This window comes from Bos grunniens, chromosome 7, assembly GCF_055505025.1.
Source record: "Bos grunniens cultivar Pamir isolate PY7600 chromosome 7, Bosgru_T2T1.0, whole genome shotgun sequence".
Lineage (NCBI taxonomy): Eukaryota > Metazoa > Chordata > Mammalia > Artiodactyla > Bovidae > Bos > Bos grunniens.
Genome location: NC_141171.1, coordinates 96,610,700 through 96,636,266, shown reverse-complemented (window position 1 = coordinate 96,636,266; position 25,567 = coordinate 96,610,700). Strand labels below are relative to the sequence as shown.

The 25,567-nt window shown below is 38.4% G+C and overlaps 1 protein-coding gene across 1 annotated transcript; it reads left to right on the top strand.

The window, feature by feature from the left end:
* Positions 1 to 21,701, top strand: RIOK2 (RIO kinase 2). Its single transcript, XM_086413248.1, has 10 exons — positions 1 to 138; positions 2,982 to 3,120; positions 4,220 to 4,336; positions 9,685 to 9,860; positions 12,732 to 12,820; positions 14,927 to 15,118; positions 16,619 to 16,711; positions 17,454 to 17,975; positions 19,021 to 19,117; positions 21,415 to 21,701. The coding sequence occupies exons 1-10, from the start codon at positions 73 to 75 to the stop codon at positions 21,577 to 21,579; spliced, it is 1,656 nt and encodes a 551-aa protein (XP_086269374.1). The 5' UTR covers positions 1 to 72; the 3' UTR covers positions 21,580 to 21,701.
* Positions 21,702 to 25,567: the final 3,866 nt, after the last annotated feature.

Genomic DNA, 25,567 nt, shown 5'->3' with positions numbered 1-25,567 from the left:
GCGGTGAGAAGCGTGAGAAGCTGCGTTAACTGCGCTCCTGGTCTCCCCGGTTTGCCTGAGTTCCGGTCCGCCATGGGGAAGGTGAATGTGGCCAAGTTGCGTTACATGAGCCGGGATGACTTCAGGGTCCTGACAGCGGTAAGAAGTACCCCGTTTTTCCCCCCTTCTCTGCCCTTTTCCGCCGCGCGTGCCCTTCCTCTTGCTCCAAGTTTGCTGGGAGTTGAGCAGGGCCCTAGGCCCCCCAGAACGCAGCCGACACTGGGACTGAGGAAAAGAAGATCGGAGAGCCGGGTTTTTCAAAAGCCTTTGTCCATAATCTTTTATTTTCCCCTACTTGAAGCAAAGGCCCTCTCTTGTCCTTTTCTGCTCCCCCTCTCCAGAATCACATTCCAGTCTCTGTGGCCTGGGAAGTTTCTCTGACCCCGGGCTTCTTTTTCCGACGGAGAAGGGTTTAAGACTCTTGAAGAGGATTAATTGGTAGCTGAAGAAAAGTTATGACCAACCGAGACAGCATATTAAAAGGCAGAGACATTACTTTGCCAATAAAGGTCCGACTAGTCAAAGCTACGGTTTTTCCAGTAGTCAAGTATGGATGTGAAAGTTGGACTATAAAGAAAGCTGAACGCGGAAAGATTGATGCTTTTGAACTGTGTGTTGGAGAAGGCTCTTGAGAGTCCCTTGAACTGCAAGGAGATCCAACCAGTCCATTCTAAAGGAGATCAATCCTGGGTGTTCATTGGAAGGACTGATGCTGAAGCTCCGGTACTTTGGCCATCTGATGTGAAGAACTGACTCATTTGAAAAGACCCTGATGCTGGGAAAGATTGAAGGCAGGAGGAGAAGGGGAGGACAGAGGTTGAGATGGTTGGATAGCGTCACCGACTCTATGGACATGAGTTTGAGTAAACTCCGGGAGTTGGTGATGGACAGGGAGGCCTGGCATGCTGCAGTGCACGGGATCGCAAAGATTTGGACAGGACTGAGCGACTGAACTGAATTGCATTTCCTACTCACAAACTCAGTCACCTAACATTCCTTCAGTTTCATTCAATCAACACATACTTAACGGATTTTTAGTAAGGTTTTAGGGAATTACAGAGGGTACAGGACAGATAAGAAGGAGACAAGTCATCCAGTAAACGAATAAATAAGAGGGATATCAGGTAAAAAGTGCTATGAAGATGATAAGAGGATAATAAAATAGAAACTCAGCATAATGGGGACAAGGGGGCTGAATACTGTTTTTAAACTGTTCAGTCAGACAAGACTGCCTGAGTGCAAGAATTTTGTCTGGTTTTTAAAAGTTTCTGGCGCTTGGTAGGTACTGAATAAGTATTTGCTAAGTGAAAGAAAGAATGGGGGGCGGGCATAATAGCTCAATAGAAAGGAGCCGGCAGAGTAAAGTCCTTGCAAAGAATTGAAGGGAGAGGAAACTGCAGTGGTTAAGTGCGAAGACCCGGAAGCAGGAACAATTTTTGAGGAATAGAAAGGCCAGGGTGGCTGGAGTATAGTAAGTAAGAAGCTGAGGAGGTGGAGAAGGTGGGAGCCAGATAATATGCTATAGATATAGAGCCATACAGGCTTGGTAAAGAATTTGGAATAAATTCTAAGTATAGGGGAGCCCCTGAATTTTATAGTCTTAGTCTTACAGCACAAAGATCAACACATAGATTAGGCATTTGCAGAATAAAACACCTTAATTTAGGAGCTGTTATCTTTTGCTTAAATAGGCATTGCTTAAGGACTAAACTGTGAAATGCAAATTCATTGTAAAATTTAGAAGACAATTTTCTGCCCTCCCATAGATTCTGAAATTCAGCTAGACTTCCTCTAAATACCTACTGTCAAAAGATACCTTTGTTCTCTACTTGCTCAGCGTGTTAACTCATCCCTTAATGCCTCTGTCAGAAGTAGGGGAGTCAAGAGAATTTTAGAGAAACAGTACAAAACATGGAAGGTGAATTAAGTTTAAAGTGTGAGTTTTGGTTGGGACATCAGAACCATGCCAGATTTCTCTTCCAAAAATTGATTTTTGCAATTCTTAAGTTCTTTTTGAAGCTCACCAAGGAGTGGCCTACTTGTTAAAATATTTCAGTCTCACTTGAGACTTACCAGTCTTGATATAGGTGACCACCTTTCCTTGACCTTCTTCCTTTTATTTCTCTGGTACCTCCTATGTCAGTAATCATACTTTGACTGGCTGTCCTTAACCTTTTGGTGTGAATTCCCACCCAAGTTCTGTCCCTAATCCCTCCTTTTTCTCCCATTATATTCTTGTTTAATGATCGCACCCTTTCATGACTGTATCTCTTCGTCAAATAATTAACAGTTTTTTTCCTGTAGTTATTACTTCATTCCTGAGTGCAGGTCACCCTTTCCAGTTTTCCTTAAAACATCTTCATGTGAAGTATCTTCTATGAAGGACCTTCCAACACCTCAAGCTCAGTGTGCTCAAGTAGAATTAAGTAGCTTTATCTACCTCCTCACTCCTTTCCCAAACTTCATTAAAATAATGATTATTAATGTCTTGAAACTTGTCCTTCCTCTTCTTTTACTTTCACTCTTCATTGACTTTACCATTCCCTATCAAGTGCCAGTCTCTCCCATACTAATTTCTTTAATTCTTTCCCTTCACTACCATCACCTCTTCCCTATTCTGGCTTCTGTCTTCTCTGACTTAGACCGTTGTCTTTGTTCTCCAGTATACCACCTCTAGTTTTCCCTAAACTGCTTTGCATATTCCTGCTAAATTAATGTCCTTAAAGCAACACTTTTCATGAATTTCCCTTGACTAAACATCTTCATGAGTTTTCTGCTTTCATTATTATAAAATATGACTAGGGAAGGTAATAATTGTGTCTCACAATTGGTTCCGGAACTGCGTGGTCAGAGAAGTTTGAAAAAGTGAAGTTTTTAACAAGGTTTTGATAGACAACAACTCTATATTGGTTATGATTACATTTTGATTTCTTCAATTTCAGGTTGAAATGGGCATGAAGAACCATGAAATTGTTCCCTGCAGTTTGGTTGCTTCTATAGCTAGCCTTAAACATGGTGGTTGTAATAAAGTCTTAAGAGAACTAGTAAAACATAAACTCATAGCTTGGGAGCGAACCAAAAGTAAGTATTTGAGGCACCATTTGTGATTTTCCATGTAATTGGCTTCCCCCAGAGCAGGTATTCCAAAAGGCAGATAGAAGTTGTCAGGCTAAGAAATAAGAAAGCACTAGACCTAGAACTGACACAGCAGACTTTTACCATGTTCTGCTCAGAGCAATCACCAGGCCCCCGCAGATCAAAGAAGTTAGAGAAATAACTTCTACTTCCTGATAAGGGATCAGGAAGTTCCAGGTGCAGAAGAGCAAGTAGGATAGAGATACTGTTGCTACTGTCTTGGGAAAGTACAGTCTGCCAAAGGACTCTAGAGCATTACCTCTCAAACCATCATGGTGAGGGATGAGTTCTCCTTTCTACCTTTATAAAGGATCCATAGCTTTATAAAATAATATAAGTACTAGAAAGATCAGAATACAGGTGCATATTCCTTCTTGTTACACTTAAAGACAAAATAATTTTATAATATTGATACAAAAATATTTTAACTGAAACACTTAATTTCAGTTTGTATAGGGCTTCCCTGGTAGCTCAGTTTAGGTAAAGTATCTGTCTGCAATGCAGGAGACCCCAGTTCAATTCATGGGTTGGGAAGATGTGCTGGAGAAGGGATAGGCTACCCACTCTGGTGTTCTTGGGCTTCCCTGGTGGCTCAGCTGGTACAGAATCTGCCTGTAATGTGGGAGACCTGGGTTTGATCCCTGGGTGGGGAAGATGCCCTGGAGAAGGGAAAGGCTACCCGCTCCAGTATTCTGGCCTGGAGAATTCCATAGACTGTATAGTCCAAGGGGTCGCAAAAAGTTAGACACAACTGAGACAAACTGATACAAAAATTTTTTAACTTAACCACTTAATTTCAGTTTGTATAACTTGTCACAGACTAGTAACAAGCATTTATAGACTGGTGTCAGTCTGTAGATTACCATTTGAGTAACACTGCTCTAGAGAAGAAATAAAAATTACAAGAAATGCCGAAACTCATAAGACTAGGTAACCAGTCTTTTTCCAGCTAAGACTTCCCAGGTTTAAATTCTTCTCTTGACATGATGTGACTTGATGGTACAATATAACTAAAATATGATCTTTCTCATTTGATTTTGTCTAGCTGTCCAAGGCTATCGGTTGACAAACGCAGGCTACGATTACCTAGCTTTGAAAACACTGTCTTCTAGACAGGTGGTTGAGTCTGTTGGAAACCAGATGGGTGTCGGCAAAGAATCTGGTAAGTGCTCATAGTACTACTGAGTGCATTATTTGCTTTAGTTTATATTTCCCTTTGAAAAGGATTCATCTTTTTAATTTTCTATTTTTCTAACTAAACAGTAAATCGAAAAGTTGTTTGGAAGCAATATGGATTTTGAAATTACCCTTAGTTCGGTAAATTGTTTTTCCCTAAGTCTATCACTGAAAGTTCAGTTACACCAAGAATTAGTTTTCCTATACTAACTGAAATCTTTGGCAAAAACTTTATCTGTTCTTACTTTAATATCTGAAAAACTGGACATTGGTAATAACTTTTAAAAATACTACAAGGAAGTTCTAAAAACCACATTTTTTCATAACAGCAGTATGGTCAACAAGGCAAAGTTAAGTATGTGTAGAACACAGAAAAAAATTCTGAAATAGCATTAAAGAAATACTTATGTATTGGTTTTTTATGTATGATAAAAATAAAGAACAGAGGATGGTTTTCTTTATGACATGCTCTCTTATATACTGCTTTTTGTCCTACATAGTTTATTCTGTATAGTTACCTAATTTAAACTGAGACAGCAAAAAAATAAGAAGCAAAAGAACTATTAGAAAACCTAATTCAAAGGAGGTTGTTTTGGTTACTTCATGTGGTTTGCATGTCTAGTATATTATTATCCAAACTATTTATATTTAATAAGGCTTCCCAGGTGGTATGAACTTCCCTGGTGGCTCAGCAGTAAAGAATCTGCCTGTCAATGCAAGAGATTCAGGTTCAATTCCTGGGCCAGGAAGATACCCTCTCATAGGAAATGGCAACCCACTCCAGTATTTTTACCTGGAAAATTCTGTGGAAAGAGGAGCCTGGTGGGCTGCAGTCCATTGGGTTACAAGAGTCAGAGGTGACTGAGCACACACACAATCAAGTTAATACTAGATTCCTAAATGTGAGAAGGTATGTAGATGTGTATAAAATGCTGTAATGAAACACTTTTTTTGAGATACGCTTGCTCTTAAATGTTTTTTATGTCCAGTTTTTTCAATCCAAAAAATGGCTTTTTTTTTTTTTTTTTTAAGAACTTCATTACTTGCAAAATGATGAAGTACAGAAGAGAGTACAATGAAAAGTGAATCTTAACTCTTAACCCAGGTCTCCATCTCCTGTTATTACTTCCCAAAGCTATTCAGTTCACTTCAGTTCAGTTCAGTCACTCAGTCATGTCCGACTCTGCGACCCCATGAATCGCAGCACTCCAGGCCTCCCTGTCCATCACCAACTCCCGGAGTTCACTCAGACTCACGTCCATCGAGTCAGTGATGCCATCCAGCCATCTCCTCCTCTGTCGTCCCCTTCTCCTCCTGCCCCCAATCCCTCCCAGCATCAGAGTCTTTTCCAATGAGTCAACTCTTCACATGAGGTGGCCAAAGTACTGAAGTTTCAGCTATTACTGTTTATTTAATATCCTATATGTCCTAGAAATATTCTGTATGAATACAAGTATATAATGTTCTGAGGATGTATGTATCTTTTATAATCATAGGTGAAAGCAAGCAGTCCTTAACAATTCTACACCTTGATTTTTTTCCATTTAGTGCATCCATGACATTTCATATCAGCATAGATGTCTTCCTCATAATTGTCAAGTATTACATTCTTAGAAATATTAGAGCTAAACTTGGGTACATTAAGAATTTTGGTATTACCAAATTTCCTCCAATTTGTGTCAATTTATAATCTCACCAACATGAGAGAGAGGCTGTTTGTCTCATGAGTAATTAGGACATGTTCTAAATGTTAGTAATAAAATAGAATATTTATGACAAGATCTGCTCCATTCTGATTACTTTAGGATTATATTGACACTCAGTATTTATTCACTGAAACAGTTTAAGAATTGAACTTCACATTGCTGAAAAGGAAGGGTTTTTTGGTTTTCTAATTTTTTTTTTTTTTTTTTGGCCTCACCTCACAGCATGTAGGACTAGCTCACAGCCAGTCAGAGTGTAGAGTCTTAACCACTGGACCACTGGGGAAGTCCCATGTTGTAAAGGACGATGTTATTAATCCCTTCTCATACAGTTCAGTTCAGTCGCTTAGTCGTGTCCGACTCTTTGCGACCCCATGAATCGCAGCATGCCAGGCCTCCCTGTCCCTCACCAACTCCCGGAGTTCACTCAGACTCACATCCATCGAGTTAGTGATGCCATCCAGCCATCTCATCCTGTGTCGTCCCCTTCTCCTCCTTCCCCCAATCCCAACCAGCATCAGAGTCTTTTCCAATGAGTCAACTCTTCGCATAAGGTGGCCAAAGTACTGGAGTTTCAGCTTTAGCATCATTCCTTCCAAAGAAATCCCAGGGCTGATCTCCTTCAGAGTGGACTGGTTGGATCTCCTTGCAGTCCAAGGGACTCTCAAGAGTCTTCTCCAACACCACAGTTCAAAAGCATCAATTCTTCGATACTCAGCTTTCTTCACAGTCCAACAACTCTCACATCCATACATGACCACAGGAAAAACCATAGCCTTGACTAGACGAACCTTTGTTGGCAAAGTAATGTCTCTGCTTTTGAATATGCTACCTAGGTTGGTCATAACTTTTCTTCCAAGGAGTAAGTATCTTTTAATTTCATGGAAGCAGTCACCATCTGCAGTGATTTTGGAGCAAAAAAAATAAAGTCTGACCCTGTTTCCACTGTTTCCCCATCTATTTCCTATGAAGTGATGGGACCAGATGCCATGATCTTCGTTTTCTGAATGTTGAGCTTTAAGCCAACTTTTCTCCTCTTTCACTTTGATCAACAGGCTTTTTAGTTCCTCCTCACTTTCTGCCATAAGGGTGGTGTCATCTGAATATCTGAAGTTATTGATATTTCTCCCAGCAATCTTGATTCCAGCTTGTGCTTCTTCCAGTCCAGCGTTTCTCATGATGTACTCTGCATATAACTTAAATAAGCAGGGTGACAATATACTGCCTTGACATACTCCTTTTCCTATTTGGAACCAGTCTGTTGTTCCATGTCCAGTTCTAACTGTTGCTTCCTGACCTGCATACAGATTTCTCAAGAGGCAGATCAGATGGTCTGGTATTCCTATCTCTTTCAGAATTTTCCACAGTTTATTGTGATCCACACAGTCAAAGGCTTTAGTATAGTCAATAAAGCAGAAATAGATGTTCTTCTGGAACTCTCTTGCTTTTTCGATGATCCAGCGGATGTTGGCAATTTGATCTCTGGTTCCTCTGCCTTTTCTAAAACCAGCTTGAACATCTGGAAGTTCACAGTTCACGTATTGCTGAAGCCTGGTTGGAGAATTTTGAGCATTACTTTACTAGCATGTGAGATGAGTACAACTGTGCGGTAGTTTGAGCATTCTTTGGCATTGCCTTTCTTTGGGATTGGAATGAAAACTGACCTTTTCCAGTCCTGTGGCCACTGCTGAGTTTTCCAAATTTGCTGGCATACTGAGTGCAGCACTTTCACAGCATCATCTTTCAGGATTTGAAATAGCTTAACTGGAATTCCATCACCTCCACTAGCTTTGTTTGTAGTGATGCTTTCTAAGGCCCACTTGACTTCACATTCCAGGATATCTGGCTCTAGGTGAGTGATCACACTATCGTGATTATCTGGGTCATGAAGATCTTTTTTATACAGTTCTTCTGTATATTCTTACCACCTCTTCTTAATATCTTCTGCTTCTATTAGGTCCATACCGTTTCTGTCCTTTATCGAGCCCATCTTGGCATGAAATGTTCCCTTGATATCTCTCATTTTCTTGAAGAGATCTCTAGTCTTTCCCATTCTGTTGTTTTCCTCTATTTCTTTGCATTGATCGCTGAGAAAGGCTTTCTTATCTCTTCTTGCTATTCTTTGGAACTCTGCATTCAGATGCTTATATCTTTCCTTTTCTCCTTTGCTTTTCACTTCTCTTCTTTTCACAGCTATTTGTAAGTCCTCCCCAGACAGCCATTTTGCTTTTTTGCATTTCTTTGCCATGGGGATGATCTTGATCCCTGTCTCCTGTACAATGTCACGAACCTCAGTCCATAGTTCATCAAGCACTCTATCTATCAGATCTAGGCCCTTAAATCTATTTCTCACTTCCACTGTATAATCATAAGGGATTTGATTTAGGTCATACCTGAATGGTTTAGTGGTTTTCCCTACTTTCTTCAATTTAAGTCTGAATGTGGTAATAAGGAGTTCATGATCTGAGCCACAGTCAGCTCCTGGTCTTGTTTTTGGTGACTGTATAGAGCTTCTCCATCTTTGGCTGCAAAGAATATAATCAATCTGATTTCGGTGTTGACCATCTGGTGATGTCCATGTGTAGAGTCTTCTCTTGTGTTGTTGGAAGAGGGCGTTTGCTATGACCAGTGCATTTTCTTGGCCAAACTCTATTAGTCTTTGCCCTGCTTCATTCCGTATTCCAAGGCCAAATTTGCCTGCTACTCCAGGTGTTTCTTGACTTCCTACTTTTGCATTCCAGTCCCCTATAATGAAAAGGACATCTTTTTTGGGTGTTAGTTCTAAAAGGTCTTGTAGGTCTTCATAGAACCGTTCAACTTCAGCTTCTTCAGCGTTACTGGTTGGGGCATAGACTTGGATTACTGTGATACTGAATGGTTTGCCTTGGAAATGAACAGAGATCATTCTGTCATTTTTGAGATTGCATCCAAGTACTGCATTTCGAACTCTTGTTGACCTTGATGGCATGGTCAGAATGTGGTCCACTGGAGAAGGGAATGGCAAACCACTTCAGTATTCTTGTCTTGAGAACCCCATGAGCAGTATGAAAAGGCAAAATGATAGTATACTGAAAGAGGAACTCCCGAGGTCAGTAGGTGCCCAATATGCTACAGGAGATCAGTGGAGAAATAACTCCAGAAAGAATGAAGGGATGGAGCCAAAGCAAAAACCATACCCAGCTGTGGATGTGACTGGTGATAGAAGCAAGGTCCGGTGCTGTAAAGAGCAATATTGCATAGGAACCTGGAATGTTAGGTCCATGAATCAAGGCAAATTGGAAGTGGTCAAACAAGATGGCAAGAGTGAACATCAACGTTCTCATACATGTAGGACACTAAAGAACAATTAGATGTATTCCCACTAAATTGAATTGAGCATTAAATACCTTTGGAAGCAATAACTTTTGCTTTGGAAGCAATAACTTTGCTCCCCTGTTTTCTTTGTAGTAGGTATTAATACATGCCATCACTTTGAATTGTAACTAAAATAAAGAGTTTTGCTGAATAAGTATTTCGAGTTATTAAGAAAGATAAAATTTGGTACAACTAAAATCAAAGTTAGAAAATTAGAATTGATTAAACTTACTGGAATAAAAATATAATAATTATCCTTTTAAAATTTTGATTTTAGATATTTACATCGTTGCAAATGAAGAAGGGCAGCAGTTTGCATTAAAGCTTCACAGACTGGGAAGAACCTCCTTTCGAAATCTGAAAAACAAGCGTGATTACCATAAACACAGGCATAACATGTCTTGGCTTTATTTATCTCGTCTCTCTGCCATGAAAGAATTTGCTTATATGAAGGTACTTTTAATTAATTTTAAATTATTAACCAAACAGTATGTGTAGTTAAAAGGTTGTAGTGACACGCATCAGTCCGTGGCCTCCATATCTCCCTACTGCCTGTCACAGTCCTTACAGTCACTTTTAACTGTTTTGACTATTTCTGTTATTTGTTTTTCTGGTGATTTCCTTCTATGCAAAGGTGTTTTTAGCTGTTATAAATGCATAAAGGCAATTTTTATGCAGCAATGTTAACAAGGTAGAGTAGCCTAAAATAATTAATGATATAAATGTGTGTGTGTGAATGTATATCTGTTCATTGTATATATGTATGTCTGTCTCTAGTTAAAAACATCAGATAGTTACCTTCTTTGGAGACCTTAGTGTCTCAGATAGTTGACTACTATTTTTTCCCCACAATGGAATAAATGTTAATTTATGAATTTGTATGTATATTAGAAATGGTAAAAATCTTAGTTTTTAACCTTTAACCTTTCAAAATAAGTTCATATAGATTTATTAAATATCTTTAAAAATAACCAAGTTAATTGTCTTCACTAGTAAATTAACAAGTAACTGCATTTTTATTATTCTCTCCAGTAGGATTTATTTGTTATAACTTTTAAAAATTTTTGAATAATTAAGAGTTGTGTGACCTGTATCATGAGGGAAGAATCCTCAAGGCAGTATAAAGAAGTGCTACTAATATCATACATACTCTGTTTTTTGTCTTATACCAATGGTTTATGTCCTGTGACCACAAACCATTACTCATCAGTAATGTGAGTAAGCAGTTTGGTAGGAATTGTTACACATTTCCCCCAAACTATATTAAATGTTTTCTTGGTATGTTTATAGGAAGATACAGGAATAGAGTCTGGTTGTACATAAATATGTTTCGTAAGTTTATTCCCTCTTTTCCCAAATAAAAATAAAATTGAGCTTTAACTTAAGGATTATGGCACAGGGCTAAACCACTGTGACATTAGTTAAAGTTGTTATATACTTGTGAGCCGCCAAGGCTCAAATCCAAAACCATTTGGATTTAAAAATAAAAAATATACAACCAAGCAGACAGTCACTGGGGAGTGGGAAGTAGTTCAGTTCCTGTCTGAGGAGGATAGGAAAGAGTAGACAGCCTCATAAAAGTAACCCTGTTAAGCATACACTGAGTGTCGGCTATGTGCCTGCCTGTCTGTTGAGGATTTTGCAGCGTAGGAGAAGGAGGGTGGAAGTGAACAGTGAATACCAAAGGAGTAACAGTCTGTCTTAAAATTAGGAAGGTAACATAAACACACACCTGGAGCCTATTACAGAGTGAAGTAAGTCAGAAAGAGAGATACAAATGTCATATCCTAATGCATATATATGGACTCTAAAAAGATGGTGCTGATGAATTTATTTGCAGGGCAGCAATGGAGAAACAGACATAGAGAACAGACTTACAGACTAGGGAAAGGGGAGGAAGGAGAGGGTGAGATGCATGGAGGGAGTAACTTGGAAACTTACATTACCATATGTAAAGTAAATAGCCAGGTGGGAATTTGCTGTGTGTCTCAAGGAACTCAAACAGGAGCTCTGTAACAATCCAGAAGGGTGGGATGGCGAGGGAGATTGGAGGGAGGGAAGGGGACAGGGGTGTACCTACGGCTGATTCTTGATGTTTGAGAGAAAACAAAATTCTGTAAAGCAATTACCCTTCAATTAAAAAATAGAGTAAAAAACAGTTTAAATGTCAAATCATGTTGAGTTTAGAGAAACTTCTGTAGAGTAGAATACATAGAGTAGAAGGAGGTTTCTTGAATGGGAGTTCACATGATTTGTCTGTAAGGAAAAGCAAGACAGTATACTTTTCCAAAGAAGCCAGAATGACCAAGACACGGATGTGAGCATGAGCCATGGGTGTATGGTAACAGTCACTGAGTTGGCTGTACGACTGCACTCTAGAGTGTTTATTGGACAGAGTATTGAAGAGAACTAGGACTGGATTAAGTGGATTAAAGAGTTTTGAAAACTAGGAAAAATTATTCAGACTGAAATCAATGTTTACAGCGTTGTAGGTTTTTTTAAAATGGAGCATTGACACACGCATCTTAGTTGGTACTGGTACACTGAAGAAAGGTTTGGTGTGCAGAGCTAGAACCATTGTTGATGTGGTTGGGGTAACAATGACAAAGCCCTGTTAGAAATGGCAGCATTCCAAATGGCAGAATACAGAAAACCAAGATATTTTGAAGGAAGTAATAACAACACGACTTTGAAAGCAGTAGGATAGGAAAAGTGAAGCATAGGGAGAAAAATGAATTTATGAATGGTAGGTAGTAACATTTGACTCACACTACCGGTGTCTGTGACCACAGTGACTCTTTGTCACACGATAGATTGATACTGTGGTCTGAAGAGAAAAGTCAGTGCTCTATAAAGTAAAATGTCCAGTGTCCTGAAATATTTCGTTTCTTGATACACCAGAAGAGACAGTATTTCCTAAAACACAATTTATTTCCATTTGAATTCTTTAAGCACATTCCAGTAAATGACAGAAACTTACAAAATAGAAGAGGACATACATATCCTAAGAGACTAAACTTCTTGAAGGCAGAGACATTTTCACACTCACTTTTGTAACCGTAGCACAATGTATATTTGGTAAATGTTCAATAAATGAATGTTTGGTTAAAAAAAAATGAATTGCAAAACTGATTTCCAATTTTATTTTTATGTACAGCTCATCCTGTGCTGTGAATAAGCCATACATAATCATGTGTTAACTATAATTTTGTGAAGGTTATGATTTTTTTTCCCCCCTGGTTTTGGACAGGTACACTTAACTTTATTGTTCCCTAAAAATTAATGACCTCTTCATTACTTTTTACCTGTTGTGCTATATTTTAGGCATTGTATGAAAGGAAATTTCCAGTTCCAAAGCCAATTGATTATAATCGCCATGCAGTGGTCATGGAACTCATAAGTGGCTATCCTCTGTAAGTATTTATTATTCTTAAAACCGTGAGTTCTAATAAATAGTTGTAAGGTTCAGTTTTTTTTAAATAAGTTTTTTTCATTAAATGCAGTATGACTTTGGGGAGGTTAGAAGTTAACAAAAAGCAGTAGACTTAAAGGCAAATTGAAAACTCAGTTTCATTCTGACAATGTGGATTTTTATTAACAATCTAGTGTGTGCCAAGCACTGTTCAAGGCACCCCAATAAACAAAGTCCCTGTCCTCACAGAGCTTACGTTCTGATGAAAGGAAACTTGGAATAAATAGGTGAACAAGGAATTATATGATACATCAGAGAGTGGTGAATGCTATGGATAAAAATAAAGTAGGGTAAGTGGGACAAGAAATACTGAGATGGATGTGGAAGGCTGGGATGGTCAGAAGAGTTCTCATTGGTAAAGGGACTTTTCAGCAGAATCCTGAAAGAAGCGAAAGAAGAAATGATGCAGATATCTAAGTACATTCTAGGCAGAGAAAAGAGCAAAAGTCCTGAGATGGGAGCATACCTTTATGTTCAGGGAACAGTGAGGAGCCACTGTGGCTGGAGCTGAGTGAGTCAGGGAGAAAATTGTGAGTGATGAGATCGGAGAGGCAGCGGATTATTGTGGTAGATAGGATATATTTAAATATGAAAGAAAGGAAGTGTTAGTTGCTCAGTCATGTCGGACTCTTTGCAGCCCTATGGACTATAGCTTGCCAGGCTCCTCTGTCCGTGGAATTCTCCAGGCAAGAATTCTGGAGTGGGCTGCCATTCCCTTCTCCAGGGGATCTGCCTGACACAGGGATCGAACCCAGATCTCCTGCATTGCAGGTGGATTCTTTACCATCTACCAGGACTACCAGGGAAGCCCAACATTGAGTAACTTTAAGGTTGCTTTGATACACTTCTGTTTCCTCACATGACTGCCATTGAGACAATATTACAGGGACTATTTTGTTTGAGACAGGAAACAATTGGAGGATTAATTTGGTGGCAATGACAGTACTAACCACTGACTGCCAGGGAATTCTCTGCCATTGGAGGAGTTTTGAATTGAGAAGGGATATGATCTGATTAATACTGTAATGGGATCACTCTGGCTGCTGTATTGAAAATAGACTAAAGGAAGACTAGGACAGGATTAGGAAGAAAAGTTAGGAGATTATCACCATCCTTGAAGGAGATGATGGTAGTCTAGATCAGAATGGTAGATGTGAAGGTGAGGGAACATTGTCAGATTCTGGATGAGTTTTACAGTTAGGGCCTACATGATTTGTTTGAGATTAGATGTTGATAAGAAGGAAGTGGCAAATAAAGATCTGGGGCCTGAATAGTGAATTACTTAGAGGGATAAAGTTGCCAGTTATAGAAATGGGAAAGGCTGCAGGAAGACAGTTGGGAGTTAGAGAGTGGGGCAGAATCAGAGGTTCACTTGGGGACATGGTAAGTTAGAGATGCCTAGAAGCTCAGGGAAAGTCTAGATTGAAGTCTGTGAATGAGATCAAGAATGGTTAAGACAGTAGGTTTTAGGATTAGACTTTGAGGAGCTCCAAAATTTATAAGTCAGGGAAAGGCTGAAAAACTAGCTAAAAAGACTAAGAAGGAATGATCAGTGCAGAAAGAGGACAGCCTTAAGAGTTAGTAGGCCAAGGGTCAAGTGAAAGGATATGCTTCATAGACCGGGAAGGGATTAGCTAATAGACCAGATTATGATGACAGTCAAGAACTGACCATTGGATATGGCAAGTCATTTGGAAGTCATTGGTAGTTTTGACAGGAGCTATTTTATTGGAGCAGGATGGATGAAAGCCTGTTTGAAATGGGTTCATTAGAATGGGAGGGAAAAAATTGGGTAAAGCACAACTAGAGGAGTTTGGTTATAAAGAATGTGGAACAAAGAATGTGTATAATAGTGGAAAGAAGATGTAGATTGGAGTGGGTTGTAGCTTTTTTTTTTTAAATAAGAGGTATTATGTCTATATACAGATAGGAATGAAGAGAGGCTAGAGAGGCTTGAAATGGAAATAATATTTATATGTAAATACACCCATGCTTGCTTTAATTAAAATTTTGAATGATGACAAATGAACCATTTCCATACTTTCAGATGTCAAATACACCATGTTGAAGATCCTGCATCAGTATATGATGAAGCTATGGAACTGATTGTTAAACTTGCAAATCACGGACTGATTCATGGAGATTTCAATGAATTCAATCTCATTTTGGATGAAGATGACCACATTACCATGATCGATTTTCCACAGATGGTTTCAACTTCTCATCCCAATGCTGAATGGTATACTTTGGACGTGGCTGTGTTTATGTGTGCTGCAGTCATTTTTTAATTTATTCTTAACTTTTCAGCCTTGTCATACTGCCATTTGGGTTAATAACTGTTTTGAAGTGGCTGATAAGGATATCAAAGTGCTAGGATCTTTCCACCTAAGAACTTTTCTTACTCAGTATTTTAAAGGGGGGGGGGATGCACATTGATCCAGTTTTAAAATTAATTTATTCATTAAAATAATATTGTTTATTAGAAGTCTGAAGAAACTGTTTACTTTTATAAATCATCAAAAGAATTTAAATTACTCTTGTGAGTTGACAGACTTGCAAAAGTCAAGCTTTCTTAGCAATGGAACTATCTATCCAAACAAACTTTGGGGTAAAACCCCAATTTTTAAAACAAAAGCCTGTTCAGCAGTAGGGACACAGAAGGGAGGACCCTGGACACCATCCTTTCTGCCTTTTTCTGCTTTTCTCTCTGTTGCATAGTTGCCTCCAAGAGGATTTCACCCAGCATAATTTAATAATTTTTTATGGCCTTAATGAAAGTTGTGGCTTTATACTAAACCTCAGTTACCAGACAGATAATGATACTACCTCCTATCATTTTTAGCTTTTATTTTGTTAAGAGAAAGGAATTCACGTAAAACCTCATCCTGACACAGGGCAGAATTGATTTATATACTGTGGTAATCTTATTTCTCACATTACTTGACCATCTAAACAAGCCCAATTGTGAAATATGACAGAACATTTTCCTTTATGTGTTTGTATTCCATGATGCAATTGAGCATAATCAAATTAAGGTTGAGTATTTTTTCTCCTGTTCTCTCAATTCCATGTCATCCTGTCTCTCAATTCTCCCTTTCTGGACACCTTCTAGAGAATTTAATCTGTTCCTGCTATTTTATGGTTACCTAAAAAGCACCCTGATACTCAGAGGTCCTTCTACTCCCAGAGTAACGTGTCTTCAAATTATTATTTATAAGCCATAGCATTATTAATCTCTTATAGATGTTTACTGCATATTAGCTAATGGGTAATAAAGATAATATAACCATAACATTCATTAGTCCCCAAACTTTTTCTTCTGAGTCACTAGTCTGTTTTTATCTTCAACTTTCCCGGTTGACTAGAGGTTCTAGTGAACACAGCTGATGGGAACTATAACTAGACAGACTGAAAAGTAGAAATTGGCCCCCAAACTGCAGGCCTGTATCTTTTCCTTGTTTCGTATGTGTATCTGTCACAGTATGGGGGAACCTTGGGTTTATTCTAACCGTAGGAACTGGGTGCCCTTGACAGCTTATAGTCCTTGTTAGTTCCTCTGCTTTTAGTTTTAGTTTTTCAGATACTGACAACTGATTTATTTTTCTTTTGAGTAACATCCTTTTCTCTTTCATGTAAGGATAAGAGTGTCATAACAAATAGCAGAGATGTTGTCATTGGCTAATAAGGAAAAAGATGAGCAACAAAGTCTGTATAAAAAAAATGATTCTTGCTTTTGCAGGTATTTTGACAGAGATGTGAAATGCATTAGAGATTTCTTCATGAAACGTTTCAGCTATGAAAGTGAGCTTTTCCCAACCTTTAGTGATATAAGGTTTGTACACTGTATTGGATAAAATGATAGAATTCTGTTAAAATACCTGATTTATTTACTTAGAAGTTAATGCTTTAATCTAAAAGTTTTTCAAATAGTGACCTGTGGTACATTATAATCATTGTTCAGTATCACTGCTGGTAATATACAAATGAAACTTAAAAACTATGCTTCCCTGTGGTCCATTAACCTTACTGAATTTGGAAGAGGAACATAGTTTCTTATAAATTCAAGAACTCTTATTCAATAGTGGATGCTCTGTGAAGAACGCATTTTTAAGGAATATAGTCAAGTGTTTATCAGAAATGTGTTTTTCCTTTATTCACTATAGAAACTATCTTTAATTGATTCATGGAACATAATTCTCACAGCCAAATTTTCTCATTTTATATGCTCAATTAAGATGCTGTTTTCTGATTTGGGATGATTGACCTAACTTAAAATTGTTAGCCCCCTCTGAAAGTTAATTCATTAAGTCAGTATGCACTGAAATTTCTCTAATTTTTCTAATATCTGTTGCTCTTCGCAGTCCTTTTATTCTTAAATGACAAGTAACATATGTCTTTTATATTTGTGTACTTAAGTGATTTAAGTATTACCTTTTAGCCAGAGAAAAACCTTTAAAATCTATAAACTGTTAAACTCATTTGAGAGTCATGATTCATCCAAATACTAAATACACTTGCCCATGTCAGGTGGATTTTTTTCTCTCTCCTAAATGCGTAACATTCTTTTCTCCTAGGAGGGAGGATTCTCTTGACGTAGAGGTTTCTGCCAGCGGCTACACGAAGGAGATGCAGGCAGACGACGAACTGCTTCACCCAGCAGGTCCAGAGGATAAAAATACAGAAACAGAGGAGAGATCTGACTTCCCATTTTCTGACGAAGAGATGTCAGAAAGAGCCAGGGATTGTAGATCAGAAAATGAAGGTGGACGGAACTGTGCAGCTGAATCAGTTGACTGCTGTTGCAGGTCATTTGAAAACCTTGAGCAAATAAAGGAAGAGAGTTTGTCAGAGGACAGTGCTGATGCACACAGATTCGAAATGACTGAATTCAGTCAAGCTTTAGAAGAAATAGAAGGGCAGGTTGTTGAAAACAGTTCTGTAAGTGAATTTTCCGGGGAGAACAGACGTGAACGTGACGCCAGGCAAGATGGTGAGACAGGTCAAGGTGGAATCCTTGTGGGCCCTGAGGAGGATGAAGATGAGTGTCCTCATCTGATTGCCTTGTCATCGTTGAGCAAAGAATTCAGGCCTTTCAGGTATAGGTTTTTGTTGATTGTATTTTCACTTTAATCTGGAGACCTATTCTTTGATTCTGGTAAATGAGTACTTTTTTCAAATGGCATGCCAGCTGTATTCTGCATCGGTATGTGCAGATAGCTCAGTCAGTAGAGCATCCTTTTAATCTGAGGGTGCAGGGTTCAAGTTCCTGTTCGGGTGCAACGTTCCTTTAGGGCTTCCTTGGTAGCTCAGCTGGTAAAGAATCCGCCTGCAATGCAGGAGACCCCAGTTCAATTCCTGGATCGAGAAGATCCGCTGGAGAAGGGATAGGCTACCCACTCCAGTGTTCTTGGGCGTGGTTCAGCTGGTACAAATCTGCCCGCAATGTGGGAGACCTGGGTTTGATCCCTGGGTTGGGAAGATCCCCCGGAGAAGGGAAAGGCTACTCACTCCAGTATTCTGGCCTGGAGAATCCCATGGACTGTATAGTCCATGGGGTCGCAAAGAGTCAGATACAGCTGAGCGACTTTCACTTTCATGCACAGAATAAAAGCAAATATCACTTTTATTATTAAAATTCAAATAACTCTGTCTACCGTTGACTTGATGCTACCACATGTATTCAGTTTTAAGCAGTTTTGCCTTAAAATTCAAATGATTACTTTCAAATAATAAATTGATGAGGTTTTAGATGTATGAATTGTTTGTATTTTTAAATAATTATTCATCTAATGTATGTTTGATTAATGTATAGTCTAATAAAAATGTAGTAAGTGTGCTCTTAGTATACATACTTAAAATGAATTTTCTGTGGTACTTTGAAACTTCTGTACTTATTTGTTAATGTACAATTAAAATTACCATTACATTATTTTTCTTGTAAGATTTTTTTTTTGGACAAATTTCACATATTTGTGAATCAGCCTCAGCTTAGATAGCAAAAGATCTAAAATTTAACTTTTAGATTTGGGGTAGTTTAATGAAATGGCTTTATTTCAGAATATTGATAGTAATATTCTATAAATTAATCAAGCATAATTAACTATTAAGAATTAACTAGGTAAATTTTTATTTTATTATTAGAGATGAAGAAAATATGGAAGATACTAATCGACACAGAGCAAGAACCCTGAGTGTTACTTCTGTGGGTAGTGTTTTAAGCTGTTCAACGATTCCTCCGGTAACTATTATTCAACATTTCCAGGATGCTTACTGGGTCACTCCTGTGGGCTTCCCAGGGGGTGCTAGTGGTAAAGAACCTGCCTATCAGTGCAGGAGACATAAGTGGCAACCCACTCTGGTGTTCTTGCCTACAGAATCCCCATGGACAGGAGCCTGGCGGGCTACAGTCCACAGGGTCACAGAGCTGGACACGACTGAGCGACTGAGCACGCGCAGAACCCCACGGTCTGCAGTTGGTTGACTCTGCAGTTGCAGAGGCGCCTCTGACGCAGGCGGCTGGTTCTTCACGTTGTACTCAGATTTTTGACTGTAAAGTGTGTCCATGCCCCTAACACAGCCTAACTGTTCAAGGGTCAACTATTTTATTTCCCCTTTCATCATTCTTTTTTAAATATACTAATGTGGCTTTTTTTCCCACTTGTTTTTAACATAAAAGTTAAATTTGTTAAAATTGTAAATTGTTCTAAATTAGGACATGCATGCATAGTAGTTCATTATCTCCTTATTTTCTTTAGCTGTTTGGTATATGATTATCTTACGGTCTCGCTGAAGTAAAGCACCAAGGGGAAGTTCAAGCAGAATATTTAGAAAACAAATTGATTTTTCTTAGAGCTATCCTGGAGGCCTCTGTCTGAACTCTGGTTTAAACGTGGTACATGTTCTACAGTTTTCCCAGTCTCCAATCTGTTGAGTGCTTTCTTTCCTAGTTTTATCTCTGTTCATACTGAGCTTACATTTTTATGGGACAGAATGATCTTAGGTAGTTATTTGGGTGGGTGGGGAGAGGACTTTTTATTACTAGATATGTCTTTTTATCCTATTCTCCCACCTGATTGAGAATTTAAGTGTTAAGAGTTGTGATTTGGAAATAACTGACTTCAGAAGTCTGAAGGTGTTGCTCTGTTGTCTTGGTGATAAGTTAGGACACCAGGCTTATGATGCTGATCTGATTCAGGTTTCTGGTCTCTAGGGGTGAGGAACTGTGACAGTTGCCTAGTTTCCTGAGATAGAGAAAAGTCACTCCGATGTTAAACTTTCAGCCAGTCCTAACACTTTCAGTCATGAAACTTCTGCAATACCAACCAGGTGGTTCTGAAACTGTGACTTTCCTGAGACTGTATCTCATAGGGTATCAGCCTCTGTAGGAACTTGCATTCTGATTCTTGTTTCCCTTTCTCTCCTTTTACTTTTCTTCCCATTGAGAATCATCAGACTAAAATAAAGAGGGATAACTTGTTAAAGCCCGTCTGTCTAACTATGTGAAATAATCCAAAGTCTGCATTTAACTCGACTCATCCAGATTTTTACACTAATACACATACGGTCCAAGAAACACTGCATTAGGAAGACTGGTTTCCCTAGTTCTTTTTTACCTCTCACATCCATTAATCTTTACTTTTAATGACAGATTTTTAATAAATGCTTCTTTGTGCCTAACAGAGTGAGGCATAGTAAGAAGAGCCCCTTGCTTTAATCCTTTCACCGTTCAACTTCTTTTTTTAGGAGAGGTTGGATGATGTAAGATTATATATGATTAAATAACAGGCTGAATACTCCAGAGGGGGAAAAAAAGGTTGCTGTGAAAAAAATATTCATCTTGCATGTCATTTGGCATTGGCAGCCTGTGTCTTAAGTGATAAAGAAATAATTTGAATTTATGATCATTCATCATGTGAAAACATAAATTTCTCCCAGAAACTGTATGAGGACTTTTCCATGAGTAACTCCTGCCATCGAGTCGTTTCTACACCTAAAGTTATGAAAACGCTCTTGCGTGTATTTGACCAGTACTAAATGCTTTCAAACATAATTTTCTGCTGCAGAACCATGCCTACTTTTACGTAGAAAGCAAAGGAATCAGCAGGTTTTTTTGTCTTGGGGATTTTTTGGTTTTTTTGTTGGTGGTGGTTTTGTTTTCTATCTTGTTGGGTTTGGGTTTGGGGGATTTGTTTGGCCGGTTGTTTGGTTTTTCCCAGTTTTCCTAGTGACACTAGGTGGCACTATGATGATTTGTTACTCAAAAAATTGTGACTGTTCACTACTGTACTGCTATACCCTGCTTTTTGCTGTGATCTGTATTTCGGTTAAGAATTTAATTCCTCCTGTTTTGTAGCAGTTCAGTGTTTTGTTTTATTGCTGGTTAATTTGGTATACTGTCAGTGTTTGGAACTTTTTAAACTCACGCTTTTAACAGAATTTTAAAATATTAGCAATGTAAATCTTTCTTTTATTGACCATTTACTCCTTATCAAAATGATCAGTTTTCAGTGATACTAATTCATAGTATCTTTCCAGGAATTGGTGAAACAGAAGGTGAAACGTCAGTTGACGAAACAACAAAAATCAGCTGTGAGACGACGGTTACAGAAGGGAGAAGCAAATACATTCACCAAGCAACGGCGAGAAAACATGCAAAATATTAAATCAAGTTTGGAAGCAGCTAGCTTTTGGGAAGAGTAATACATTTAAGACCTTGACTATATTGCAAAAAGTGACTATGATCCGTTTTTAAGCCACCTTTAGTATTTTTTGGACCAAGGTAGATATATAAATAGGTAAATAAACGTTCTTTCATGGATAAACTTGGCTCATTCAATACATGTTTTCTAAAAAATAGATGAGAGTAATTCTCTGCTAAAGCAACTCACTTTTCCGAGTTATTTTTGTTAGGAATATTTGAGTATTTTTTGAAATCTGAATATCACTGTGCTTGTTGTTTCTTTGTTCTTTACCAGTACATTGCTTGGTTTCATATCCCAGCTTTTCCATTTACCCGTGGGAACTTTTAAGCGAGTCTCATTTCTTTCTCCTTCTTTTTTTCTCCTCCTCTGCCTCAGTTTTCGTAGTGTTGAAACTGGGTTTATAACCACTTTGTAGTATTGTTTTGAGGACTGTATGAGAACGCATGGAAAGCACTTGGAACAATGCCCAGCACTTTAAAGTGTACCTGGGCATCAGAATGATAATTATAATGATGTTTATATTTCCGAAAATTTGCTAATGACTTGGTTGTGTTTCATTTAGCCACTGGAAGAATTCACTGCCATCTATTTTTTTTAGTCTCTAGTATTAAGGATAAGCCAGCAATATCTATTTCCATTTCTTAAATTGGAAACATGATAATGGGACCAGAAACTTGAGACAGTCCCACTATGATTTTTTACTGTTTCCAGATTTTATGCAGCCTGAGCAGAAGTAGACTTAAGGGTAGGGAGGAGTACAAAGGATGAGAAGTGAAAAATTCTGATATCCTTAGTTGGGTGAGTCGAGAACATATTTCACATCAAAGTTAACAAATGTAGTTGACCCTTGAACAACACGGGTTTAAGCTGCGAGGGTCCACTTATACATGGATTTTTTTTTTCCCCCAGTAAATACTACAGTCGTGTTTGGTCTGAGGTTGGCTGAATCTGCAGGTATAGGAGGGCTGACTAAAGTTACAGGTGGATATTTCGCTGCCTTGGGGGTTGTTTCCCCCAGAAAAAGAATACATAAGGCATGGTTTCTCCCTTAAATACTTTATTATCCAGTGAGATGTGAAAATGGGTTCTTAGATACATGTAACTAATGGAAATCCAGTCCCTTCAGCATCAACATGGCCTGGAAGAGATGTCACCGGCAGTGGAGATGGCCACTAGATGGCAGTGTGACCCCACAGTTGCCAGCCAGGATGACCTTGAATTACTTCAATCTGTAGTTACCAGTGGCCAGAGATATAACAGCAGATTATTTCCCAAGCTTGATAAATACAGCAGATTCCCTTTAACTTTTGCAAAACTAGGTCTACTGTCCATTCCCAGTAAACCTTTCTGATAAAATCACTTTAATAATATAGATGCAAGAAAATGTCAAATCCAAGTCCCTTGATAATTATACTGATTTTGAAAGTATTTACATAGCTTTGAATTTTAGGTATGTCTTTAAATGGAGGTATTCATTTTTTTTATAATCTACTTTAGAGCATTTTAATAACAAAGTTGAAGACAATGTAATAGAACCACAGACTATTATGGAATATATTTTCTTATATTAAAAAGTTTCAAAAACAAATTGGGAATGAAACTATATGACTTCACTCTACTCATTTTATTTATTTGATCAGTCTACTTTTGGGTGCCTATTACCTAACAATCTACAATTTGAGGAACTTAGAAGGCAAATAAACATAGTTCTTATTTTTAACAGCCTAAGATTTCCCGTTAGTCAAATAGACAAATTTAATTCTGGATCCAATCACAATAATGATTCTTAAAAGATGTTTTTAAGTGACCCTTATTTAGAATTTAGAGACTTTGCCTTATCAGACAAGATGTAACCCTCACATTTTAAAGCATCCATAGTGAACAAGAGAATCTTCCTTGGTGGCTCAGACGGTAAAAGCATCTGCCTACAATGTGGGAAACCCGGGTTCAATCCCTGGGTTGGGAAGATCTGGAGAAGGAAATGGCAACCCACTCCAGTACCCTTGCCTGGAAAATCCAATGGACGGAGAAGCCTGGTAGGCTACAGTCCATGGGGTCACAAAGAGTCAAACACGACTGAGCGACTTCACTCACTCATTCAGTGAACGCTAAGAAAAATTTTAAGTCTACTACTACTAATGTAGTGAAAGTATTGCGATTCAAAACACTTGTTGAACCTGGGAGTTTGAGAGAAAAATCCTGGTTCTGCCACTTCCCTCAGGTACCTCCCATACCCTTTCTAACCTCACTTTTTTGATCTGTAAATGAAGACATGTAATGGTGCCTGTGTCAGGGTTGTTCTGAAGACAAAACGAAGCAACAGTCATCCTTTAGTATCCTCTGGGGATTGGTTCCACGACCACCTGTGGGTATCAAAATCCTCTCTTGTTCAAGTCCCTCATAAAAATGCAAACACGTGGACTCCCTCTCAGCAGTTTCTGCCTCTAAGGATATGGAGGGCTGAGTAAATATGTATTACTCAAATGACTTAAAGTTACCAAAAGGGAGAGTCCAAAGGAATCTTTTTTTCATGGTGTTTCAGCTGATTTTATCAAGGCGCACAAATGCTTTGCTTGCAGCCTTAAGTTGTCTACTTGGTGTTCCCTTGAAATAAGCTTTTCCTATAAAATAACAAACTGTGTAACTCGGGCTAAATTTGTGGTGTTGGTAGCCATTGGTCTGCTCTTTGGCGCACAGATAGCTGGCTGAGCTTTCTCCAGAACCATAAAGATCTTAAAAGGTACTAACTGTAAGGTTAGTGTAGCTCAAAATAATCATTCTCTTAGTTAAGTGCTCAGTAAATTTCCTGACGAAACACATAGTTGCCTAATTTAAAAACTCCAGGTAAAGCAGGAGGTAAAGCTGCTGCTTCACAGGTTTTATCAGCTGCTTCCACAGGATAGAGGGTCAAGTTCAGGTTCTCAGGGAGAGCATTCCCCTGAGCTGTAGGTCTGTTTCATGTTGCAGATGGAGTGCTCTGGGCGGGCTAAGGTTCACCACCTTTGTTCTTCGTCCCTCCTCAGAACGGCTCCCTAGAGAGCACGGGGCCATCTTAGTTTGACCTTGACGTGCTTTATGAAGTAAGGAATCATCTTTCTCTACTGTATAAGGCTGGGGATTGGTAAGGTTCAGGATAGTCTCGAGCTGCCCAGTTGCATAATAACCAGGAGTGGGAAACAATACTCAAAAGACTAATATTGATGTATTTAACGATCTTAGGTTTTTCTCTTAATATTATAATGATGACATTATAACTGTATAACGTGGAATCAAGTCATTGTTGGTTTAATCTCATAAATAGAAGCATACCTCATAAATACGTTGTTTAGGACATTTGTCAAGTATTGTGTGCTTCCTTTTAGAAAAAAATACAACCACTTAAATGAATCAAAAAAAAAAAAAAACACCCTGATTACTGTAACTGCTGTTGTTGGTAGAAGAGGTGTCTACCTAAGAGTTCTACATTCGGAAAAAGAAAAACGTCCAGTTTTCCAAGTGTTTGGTGTGGTATAAAGTGACATCCGGGGAAGGGGTACACAGGTTTTTTTAATGAAATTTTTGTTGACTAAACGTCTCAAAGTAGACTATACTAAAGAGCCTGATATCATGAATCTAGTGCTGAGGAATTTCTAAGGACAAAAGTGAAATGCCAGAGTGTTTTGGTGAGCTATCTTGGGCAAGGGGGGTTTGGTTAAATAGGTAGACTGAAAGAGCTTGCTAAGAGGAAATCATGCAGAAAATTCAGACGACAGAAATTAAGGTAGTAAGCTTGTTACACTGTATGTGGAGAAAGGTGGTGTGCGCCAAAAGTTTAAATTAAAGATGATTTTGAAAATTTTTTTTAATTTATTGAAGTATAGTTGGTTTTCAATGTTGTGTTCATTGCTGTATGGCAAAATGACTCCATTTTTTTTTCTTTTCCATATTCTTTCTCATTCTGGTTTATCACAGGATATTGAATATAGTCCTGTAGAGAAGGCACCTTG